Raw genomic sequence first — 11,012 nt, 5'->3', positions numbered from 1 at the left:
TGTGTTTGAAAGCCAAACAATGCTACTAAAAGAAGCCTAAAGAGTTAAAATTTAACAAATCAAACAAGCATCAACTGTGATGCCATGATATATGTCTGCCCACTTATACTAAGAACCAGGATATTGCCTACTTGTATAGGTCTTTCAAAAGTCACACACAACTGATGTTTGTTTTTTGATGTTTTTTATTTTTTTTATGTAGTAACATGAGTTTGTAGTTAAAGTCTTTTTTTTGTGTTTTTTTTTTCTCTTTTAGGGTACATTCCCACACGGCGTATTTTGCTGCGTATTTGCTGCGTATTTTCCTACCCATTGACTTCAACAGAGAAAATAAAATACGCAGCAGCAAATACGCAGCAAATACGCCGTGTGGGAATGTACCCTTAACTTGAGTTTTGGTGTCCTTCCTACACATTTTTTAACATGTATTTTGTTTGTTTATTAAGTCCTAAATGGAGCCTGTGAGAGAATGATAAAGCTCCATACCTAGACCATCTTATGTTGAAAAGGGAAAAAACACAGACCCAAAAAAAACTGTTGTGCATTTAATATTATGACTATAGAATGTAATAAAAAATCTCTGGCTGCACAAATGAACGCAGCAAAAAATAAATAAATAAATATAAAAAAAAGAGAAAATAACAACACAAAAAAGTTTTTTTTTTTTTAAATGTTGTATCTGAAACCCCCAAACAGATAATAACATAGTATATATAATCTTTATGACCGCATATGATTTTAATAGACATGAAGACTATTTTTTTCTTAACAGATATTTAAAGAAATGGGAATTATTATAATTATTTGCATCTTATCAATTTTTGGAATGCAGATTTTATAAGACCTGGAAACAAATATATATATATATATATATATATATATATATATATATATATATTCTACAATACTATTTTATAATCTGCTTCCCTTTTAAGGAAGACTCTGGACCTTTTCTCTATTTTTTTTATTTATTTATTTATTTTTTTTAAGCTTAGAGCCAATAATACAATAAAACAATAAATAAAACTATAAAATAAATAATATTTTTTGTAGTTTTTTTTTAATTACCCTAAGTAAATTTTATATGTAAATCAGGTACATATATATATATATATATATATATATATATATATATATATATATACTGTCATTTTATTATAACTTGTCCAAGAAACATAAATGTGTGTAAGTACACACACATATACACATATGGACACACATGCACATGTAGCAACAAATGTAAACATACATGGACACACATACACACCTTCATACACACACATACACAAATTGATACATACAAGCCAGTACACAAATGTACACACATCAGTTATGTAAACCAAGTGTGCATTAAATCATAATAAATAAATAAGTAAACATTAGAAACCAGGTTTTAGTGCTTGTTCACACATGGTACATTTGTTGCAGAAATCTTGGTGTCATAAATTCTTTCATACATTATCTATGAAGCTGTTTCTGCACCATGTGCTTGAATTTTTCCAAACATTGTTGCAAGATGTGGAACAGATTTGTGCAGTAGAACATTCTGCAGCATATAACAGGAAACCTTTTGCAAAATCTCAAGTTTTTATTTAGGGCTATTTTTTTCATTTTTTAGCTCATTATGGATAATACATCACTGGACAAGACTGCTGGTCCTCAGTGGTTTTCTGTATTATATTGTGGTGGTGAGTACCATGTATCCCAGTTCTCTTGTACTTTCCTTATATAGAGACATCTTAATTCCAACATTACTGTAACATTGTCACAAAGGCTCAAAAACAGCAGAAGCTCACGATGGACACTGCAAAATGTATATAGGAATAGTGTATATAGGCATGGATCATAGTGGTTTCTTAGGTTTCCCATAAGCCTTCCTAAAGCCTACAGTTCTGATATTCAATTGTACACTGCATGAGGTTTTTATCAATATATTTTTAACCCTCCAGAATGTTTTATTTTTGTTATGCCATGAAAATGAAAGCATTGATAATCTTACAAAATAACATATCTGTGTGTCTATCTATCTATAGTGTCTATTATAATATCTATCTAAGTAAAAAGATATCCAATCACATGTAAGGCTGTAACTAAATAACAGATAAATAGATAGATAGATAGATAGATAGATAGATAGATAGATAGATAGATTAGATAAATAGAAGAAATAACAGATAAATAAATAGATAGATAGATAGATAGATAGATAGATAGATTAGATAGATAGATGATAGATAGATAGATAGATAGATAGGTAGGTAGGTAGGTAGGTAGGTAGATAGATAGATAGATAGATAGATATATATGAGATAGATAGATGGATAGATGAAATAACAGATAGATAGATAGATGAAATAATAGATAGATAGATAGATAGATAGATAGATAGATAGATAGATAGATGAAATAGATAAATAGATAAATAGATAGATAGACAACAATTATATTAATACTGTTTTAAAGTAAATAACAGATAACTAGATAGATAGATAGATAGATAGATAGATGATTGATAGATAGATATTAGATAGATAGATGAAATAACAGATAAATAGATAGATAGATAGATAGATAGATAGATAGATAGATAGATGAAATAGATAAATAGATAGACAACAATTATATTAATACTGTTTTAAAGTAAATAACAGATAACTAGATAGATAGATAGATAGATAGATAAATAGATAGATGATTGATAGATAGATATTAGATAGATAGATGAAATAACAGATAAATAGATAGATAGATAGATAGATAGATAGATAGATGAAATAACATAAATAGATAGACAACAATTATATAAATACTGTTTTAAAGTAAATAGCAGATAAATAGATAGATTATTGATAGATGGTTTATAGATTGATAGATAGATATTAGATAGATAGATAGATAGATAGATAACAATTATATAGATACCGTTTTAAAGTAAATAACAGATGAATAGATGGATAGATGATAGATAGATATGAGATAGATAGATAGATAGATAGATGATTGATTGATAGATGATAGATAGATAGATAGATAAATAGATTGAAGATTGATAGATGTTTGATAGATAGATAGATATAAGATAGATAGAGAGATAGATAGATAGATAGATAGATGATTGACAGATGATTGATAGATGTTTCATAGATAGATATCAGATAGATAGATACATAGATGATTTATAGATAGATAGATAGATACATAGATGATTTATAGATAGATAGATATTAGATAGATACATAGATAACAATTATAAATATACTGTTTTAAAGTAAATAACATGTCCCACAATATCATGTGTTTAATGCTTTATCTAGATAACCCTCTGTTTCCCAGTCAGTGTTTAATATTAAAGGTTATTTTTGTGGAAAGTTTGAAAGTTCTCCGTCTGGTAATAGGCAAAAGGGGAGAATTCTTCGGCCCATAGAGGGCGCTGTAAACCCACATTTCATTGCTCGCATCCCATCTCAGCCCCATTATGTTATCAGTGGCATCTTGAACAAATCCTTTCACAGTAAAGACCTTCAAATAGCTCTTTGGTGAAAGAAAACACAATAACTTAACACTTGCAGTGTATTAGTGCCCTGGATCTGCTGATGAGCTGAGTGCGCACTGCGCTTTGTGCCCATCCAGCCCCCATATATGTATACACTATACTGTACATTAGTAACTGATCCCTAATTCTACTCCACAAATTCTTTAATGTTTATTTTTAAGACCCAAGTATTTAGCAGCTGTTGTGCCCCGGATCACGTGATCCCCCCATCTGCCAAAATTAATCTTTAACCCCCCATAATGAGCACACAAAGTGTAATTAGATGGCAAGAAAGACGTAAGAAAAAATATAATAACAATAAATGACAAATTAATGGCAACAATTTCAGACTTGATTAAACTCTTAACAGTTCATTTATTAACCAAAAATATATATTTTCTTGTACAATTTGGCTTTTTTTTAAGGGCATATGTACATTTTTCACTCTATATACAAAGGGGGGGGGGGGGGGGGGGAAACAAAAACCAAAAGAAATGAGGGACTGTTCATTATCACAGGACAAACCATACAAACTGAACTAACCTGCATGTGAGTATACAAATCGAATCTCTTCTCCATCTTATACACAGACATGCTTACAAGAATGAACTAGATACATATTACAGTCATTACAACAAAAGTAAAAAAAAAAAAGAAAAAGAAAAGAAAGAAATATAATAAAATAAAATAAAAAAATAATAATTAAAAATAATTAAAAGAAAACGTTAGGAGGAGGATAATGCCGAGAGGATCATTGCAGCATCCAGCTGATTCTGTGACCTGAAAATAAAAGATTCATTTATTAGACATTGTCCATATTTTCCCATAGAAGCCCAGTGAATTGTTGTCATCCCTTATATATATATATATATATATATATATATATATATATATATATATTCATACTGAGAATTACAGCCATAAATCTATTAATATTTCGGTTTTAAAAGCAATAACGTACCTATTTTATTATATTGTTTTGCATTCTGTTTGTTTTGTAAATATTTTGGTTTAGCTCATTCTTTTTTTAAATACATTTTCTATTTGTTTTCGCTTAAATATTGAATTCTTTTGTTCATTATACTTGATACTTTTTAAGTAGTATTCTACGTCTCTTTAGTAAGTGAATCCATTCCCATAACTCGCTGCCTCTATTTGTATAAGGGCCAGAAATAGTCTGGTTAAAGGAGTTTTTCTTGTAATAATGTAGCAGCATCTGCCAGATCTAATAAGTATTCTGCGCAGCTCTCATCTACAATTATGTGGTCATAATGACAGACATAAAATTAAATATAATTGTGAAGTAGTCAGTGATTCATAGGCCCATTAAGAGCAATAGTGGTTAACTCTAAATAAAACGCAGTCTAAATACAAAGGGATCTTATATAGCAGAGATAGGCTGGGCTCACATATATCAGTCGTCCGGCACAGTTTCCCTCCGGCGTGCACCGGAGGGAAACTGATGCTAGAACTGATCCCATTCATTTGAATGGGACAGTTCACAATCATCCAGCGTCTCAATTTTGACGCCGGATGGTTGGACGTGCCGGAGGGCACCGGACAGGGGAACGCAGCTTGCTGCGTTCCCCTGTCCGTTGCCCAGAAACAATGGACGCCGCATGCCTTTCAGCTGATGACAAGTTGTCATCAGTTGTGGCATCAGTTGCGTCGAGATTTAGGCTGAGTTCACCTATGCCGGACATATGTGAACCCAGCCATATAGGGGTGTATTTTACATGATGTATATACATGTACACATTATATAGTCTTACCTTCTCTGAACCGGTTGAAAAGCTGTACTTAGAATTTTTTTCTCTATATCCAACGTGCTTGGTCTGTCTATAAACAAAACGAACACACAAAAGTGTCAGTAAATATTTTTTTCTTATTAATTTACTTATTTCTAACGTTTTCCTCATTCTTAGAATAGAACACATAGAAATCTCACCGACCAAACAAGGGAAACACACTAAAAAAAAAGTGATCGGAAAGTTTATAGAGAACTTTTGTCCTATAGTTCTCTCAAAAACACCTAGATCCCAACTAACTTTTTTTTTTTTTTTTTTTAAGATTCTGCTTAAATTTCTCCCCCCAAAAAAATAAAAACATGCAATAAAATGCTTAGTGTAGTTTGTTCCGAATTCTTAGGTAATCGTGAAGTTAACTCGTAATTGTTACAGCAAAAAAATAAAATAAAAAAAACTCCCAGCCACCATAATGTCTACTGTAGTCGACATTCATACAGTTTATTATTGTTATTATTATTATTATGATCTCTTTTGTATTAGGACCAAATAGATGAATGCCTATGGTAAAAAATAATAATAATGCTAGCCTCAGTATCAATACACAAATGTATATACTGTAGCTGCTCCAAGTTCAGTATATGGGTGCTTTATTTTTTTTTCTTTTATATGTTGCTAAAAGAACATATATTTTTGCAGATATCTATTTATCTGTCGTAGAATAATACCAGCTGGATATATGTATTCAGCATTTTTTTTTTTAAATATCTATAATCCAATGACTACATCAGTGTTTCCCAACCAGGGTGCCTCCAGCTGTTGCAAAACTACAACTCCCAGCATGCCCGGACAGCCTTCGGCTGTCCGGGCATGCTGGGAGTTGTAGTTTTGCAACAGCTGGAGGCACCCTGGTTGGGAAACACTGGACTGCATAATACAGTGTTTCTATACAGATATTATCTCTTGCCCATTACAGTGCCCATTCTCACCTGTTACTGGCTCTGCTGTATGCTGTTCCCCTGCTGCTTTATGGAAGGCTGCATTGCCTGTGTTGGTGGGTGCTGTGTGGGTGACACTTAGTCCTTGCAGAAAGTGAGCAGAGTTCAGTAAAGATAACTGCTGGGCTGAGAATGTCCTCCCTGTCCAGCTCTGGAACCTGCTTCCAGGACAGGCCATGAGTCTATGTTGTGCTAGCAGGCTCTGGGGGGTGCCAGTAGTGTGGGGGGACTTGCGGGGGTTGTCTGGAGCAGTAGCTGTTTCTGCCAGGGACCAGATCTTAGGTTTATGGACCGCTGGCAGGTTGTTGTCCTGGGAGGGATTGGGGGAAATATTGTCCAATTTGATCTGTTCACATGTGGGTTGTAGGGACTTGGCCTCCTCAGAAAGCTGCACCCTGCTGTCCCCCACTACAGATTTGAGGAACCTGTCATCCTCTGCTGCATTCAGGTCCTCATAGCCATCGGAACCCTCAGAATCACTCCTGGCGTCAGTCTTAGAGTCTGAGTGCAGGTCTGCATCCTCCTGCTCATCCAGATCACCCTTGCTCTCAATGTCCTCAGTGTCAATGTTCTCCAGATCGATCTCCTCTTCATCCTCCCGCTTGTCCTCTTCGTGGTCACTTTCATAGGAGTTTCCTTCCTCGTCTGTCCGGCTCCTGGGGGCCCAGGTCATTTTATTCTCCTTTTTAAGCCTCCTCCTGGCATTGGCAAACCAGGTGGACACTTGGGTGAGGGTCATCTTGGTGATGATGGCCAGCATGATCTTCTCTCCCTTGGTGGGGTAAGGGTTCTTCCTGTGCTCATTCAGCCAGGCCTTGAGGGTGCTGGTGCTCTCCCTTGTTGCATTTTTCGGCCTGGAAGGATCTCCAAACTGATATTGTCCATATGGATAAAAGGCTGGATGATGGTGGGAAAAGGCTGCATGTTGTACCCCTGGGCTATCCTTCATCTCATACTGGGAGCCCTGCAAGAAGACAAAGTCCTATCAATACAGGCACATCTCAACCAAGATACAAATTCATTACTATATTTGTATTACAATATATATATATATATATATATATATATATATATATATATATGCAAGTTACAAATTCATTACTATATTTTTATTACAATATATATATATATTTATATATATAGATATATATGCAAGTTACAAATTCATTACTATATTTGTATTACAATATATATATATATATATATATATATATATATATGCAAGTTACAAATTCATTACTATACTTATATATATGCAAGTTACAAATTCATTACTATACTTTTATTATATATATATATATATGCAAGTTACAAATTCATTACTATATTTTTATTATATATATATATATATATATGTATGCAAGTTACAAAGTCATTACTATATTTTTATTACAAATATATATATATATATTACTATAGAAATAATAGTAATAATAACAATATAATAAATGCATATTTTACTATTATTGTTATGTTTTCTAGTGCTTTAAAAAAAATTTTACTTGTATTTTGTTTATCCTGGAATACAGCTATTAGTAATAACAATAATAAAAATATTATTTAATAATATTGCATATTTATTATTATTATTATTATTATTATTATGTTTTCTAGTGCTTTAAAAAAATGTAACTTGTATTTTGTTTATCCTGGAATACAGCTATTAGTAATAACAATAATAATAATAATAGTTCATAATATTGCATATTTATTATTATTATTATGTTTTCTAGTGCTTTAAAAAAAATGTAACTTGTATTTTGTTTATCCTGGAATACAGCTATTAGAAATAACAATAATAATAATAATATTTAATAATATTGCATATTATTTTTATTATTATGTTTTCTAGTGCTTTAAAAAAAAACATAACTTGTATTTTGTTTATCCTGGAAAACAGCTATTAGTAAATACAAGTTTATTACCTATGAACAAATTGTAGCCTAGTAAAAACAACATTAGTAGTAGTAGTACTAATCCTCCTCGTCATCATAATCGTCACTGAGAGGTAATAAAGCACAAGTTATGGATTGTTTCCATTTACAATTCTACATCGTCAATATGCATATACTCTTATCCCATTCACAATGGACAATACAACTATACGAGGAAAAGTATTGTGTCCATAGCTTAATGCTGTGACTGTGCAGTATGCAATATGGATTACACACAAAGTGTGTATATATATATATATATATATATATATATATATAGGCTCATATCTCAGGACAGGATATTTGAGCAGAAGGTAGAAAGTAGTTTGTTGCCCTTACCAGCTGTGGGAAGATGGGCAGCTCTGTAGTGTAGGGCAGGAAGGCTCCATAAGCCTGGGCGGCTGCGGCTGCTGCATAGGGGGCTGCATACATGGAGGAAAGCACATTGGAGAGAGTCCCAGCCGGAGAGAGTTCTGTAGCTGTGCCCCTGGTGCCCCCCACCGCCTGCCTGTCAGAGGGGTACAGGGGTCGGATGTACTGGTATCCCAGCTGAGGGAAGGACATGGTGCAGCAGCAGTCTCAGCACAGAGGCCACTACTGAAGAGACTGCACCCTGGTTAGGACTTGGCTCTTCCTCTGTACATGAATCTAGAGTGCTTCCAGGGCTGGATGGTGCTTGCAGGGCTCCCGGTGACTCTGTCCTCTCCCTCTGGTGCTATTGATCTGAGTGGACCCAGGTCAGCTCCTAACAGATTGCCTCAGATCATTGGCACTCACCCTCTGATTGACATTTCAAGTCCTGGTGCAGGCTCCTCCCAAGTCTTCTAGTCTAGCTTTGCTTTCTCTTTCATCCGCCACCCCTTCCCTTCCCAAATCCAGCTTAACCCATGCACTGCCAGAGGGCTCTCTCCGAAAAAAAAAAAAGACAATACAAAAAAACTGTCAACTTATTTGGATTTGGGAAAGGTGTACCTGGCAATGCAAAGGTTAATACTGTGTGATGTGCTCTGAATTAGACTAAAGGGGACATTTTCCGTAGAGACAGGAATCAGGTATGAATTGGCATCTGTACACAGAAGTTATATCGCAACTCTAAGAAGGACAGCGATAGATGGATAGATAAATAGATAGATAGATAGATAGATAGATAGAAAGATATAGATAATAGATAGATTGGCATCTGTACACAGAAGTTATATCGCAACTCTAAGAAGGACAGCGATAGATGGATAGATAAATAGATAGATAGATAGATAGATAGAAAGATATAGATAATAGATAGATTGGCATCTGTACACAGAAGTTATATCGCAACTCTAAGAAGGACAGCGATAGATGGATAGATAAATAGATAGATAGATAGATAGATAGAAAGATATAGATAATAGATAGATTGGCATCTGTACACAGAAGTTATATCGCAACTCTAAGAAGGACAGCGATAGATGGATAGATAAATAGATAGATAGATAGATAGAAAGATATAGATAATAGATAGATAGATAGATAGATAGATAGATATGAGATCGATAGATAGATATGAGATAGATAGATAGATGATAGATAGATATGAGATAGATAGATAGATAGATAGATAGATGATAGATAGATATGAGATAGATAGATGATAGATAGATAGATAGATAGATATGAGATAGATAGATATGAGATAGATAGATAGAAGATAGATAGATGATAGATAAATAGATAGATGATAGATAGATGGATAGATAGATAGATAGATAGATATATAGATATGAGATAGATAGATAGATAGATAGATATGAGATAGATAGATATGAGATATATAGACAAATGATAGATAGATAGATAGATAGGAGATAGATAGATAGACAAATGATGATAGATTGATTGGTAGATCGACAAATGACAGATAGATAGATAGATATAGATAGATATAGATAGATATAGATAGATAGATAGACAGACAAATGATAGATAGATAGATAGATATAGATAGATATGGATAGATTGATAGATTAGTTTTGAGATAAATAGATAGAAGATAGATAGACAGATAGATATAAAATAAATAGATAGATATATAAATAGATACATAGATATAGTTAGGAGATAGATAAAGATGAGATTAAAAGAAAGACTTTTCCAGTGTGAAGCTTTTGCATTCATTCAGTCTCTGCGATCTTTACAATGTACACTATGGTGACCATTGCCCTCTGCACCCCTGCTGTCCCCCCGGGCATTATTGTTACTGTAAGAGTTAAATATCTGGGTGTATGCAAATGAGAGATCTGACTGTATGCAAATAGGGATTAGGGGTAACTCAGGGAAGGGATTGTGTTTCCTTGGGATTTTCTCTCACATCTTCTAAAGAGAAGCTGGCATTAGTGGAAGATGTTAGTGGGCAATATAGGGGGTTAATTTTCTCCTAATAAGGGACTTCAAAGCCTTGGAGGTCACAATTTTACATCAAAGAAGGAAAAAAAAGCAGGCAAATTGAAATCTTAACAAAGGGAGGACAGGGCAGCCCTCTGGGCGGTGTGTACATTTGTAGTGGGGGCTCAGAGACAATGGCAGGCGCTGGGATTAAACCCATTAACACCTTTTTGTCTTGGTGTTAAAGTGTAATTAGAAAATTTATGATCACTTTTCTTATCCTGAAAAAGCTGCATGCAGGATCCCTGCTCCTTGCTGAGGAGGAGGCTAATCTGCTGGGGGGCACCAGAGGGTAGGTAGCCCTTGATGCCAGCCGCGGCTATGCCAAGGTACAGCTCTGCCTGCCCGAATCCGGTTCTTACCTGTCCCTATAGTCATTCCTACA

At 33.9% G+C, this 11,012-nt stretch overlaps 1 protein-coding gene across 1 annotated transcript; it reads right to left on the bottom strand.

Moving 5' to 3' along the window:
- Positions 1-4,002: 4,002 nt before the first annotated feature.
- Positions 4,003-8,990, bottom strand: IRX3 (iroquois homeobox 3). Its single transcript, XM_056528405.1, has 4 exons — positions 8,549-8,990; positions 6,267-7,239; positions 5,305-5,371; positions 4,003-4,312 (listed from the first exon to the last, which is right to left on the bottom strand). The coding sequence occupies exons 1-4, from the start codon at positions 8,771-8,773 to the stop codon at positions 4,258-4,260; spliced, it is 1,320 nt and encodes a 439-aa protein (XP_056384380.1). The 5' UTR covers positions 8,774-8,990; the 3' UTR covers positions 4,003-4,257.
- Positions 8,991-11,012: the final 2,022 nt, after the last annotated feature.

This window comes from Hyla sarda, chromosome 6 (assembly GCF_029499605.1).
Source record: "Hyla sarda isolate aHylSar1 chromosome 6, aHylSar1.hap1, whole genome shotgun sequence".
NCBI lineage: Eukaryota > Metazoa > Chordata > Amphibia > Anura > Hylidae > Hyla > Hyla sarda.
Note: the sequence above shows the minus strand (reverse complement) of the source record. Positions and strands in the feature narration are given on the sequence as shown.

Bases quoted from the DNA above. Each gene is read 5' to 3' on its own strand.
- IRX3 (XM_056528405.1), bottom strand. From the start codon at position 8,773: ATGTCCTTCCCTCAGCTGGGATACCAGTACATCCGACCCCTGTACCCC. The intron at 7,240-8,548 runs GTAAGGGCAACA...GTCTTCTTGCAG, and splicing joins TGCCCATCTTCCCACAGCTG to GGCTCCCAGTATGAGATGAA. The intron at 5,372-6,266 runs GTGAGAATGGGC...TTTTGTTTATAG, and splicing joins TACAGCAGAGCCAGTAACAG to ACAGACCAAGCACGTTGGAT.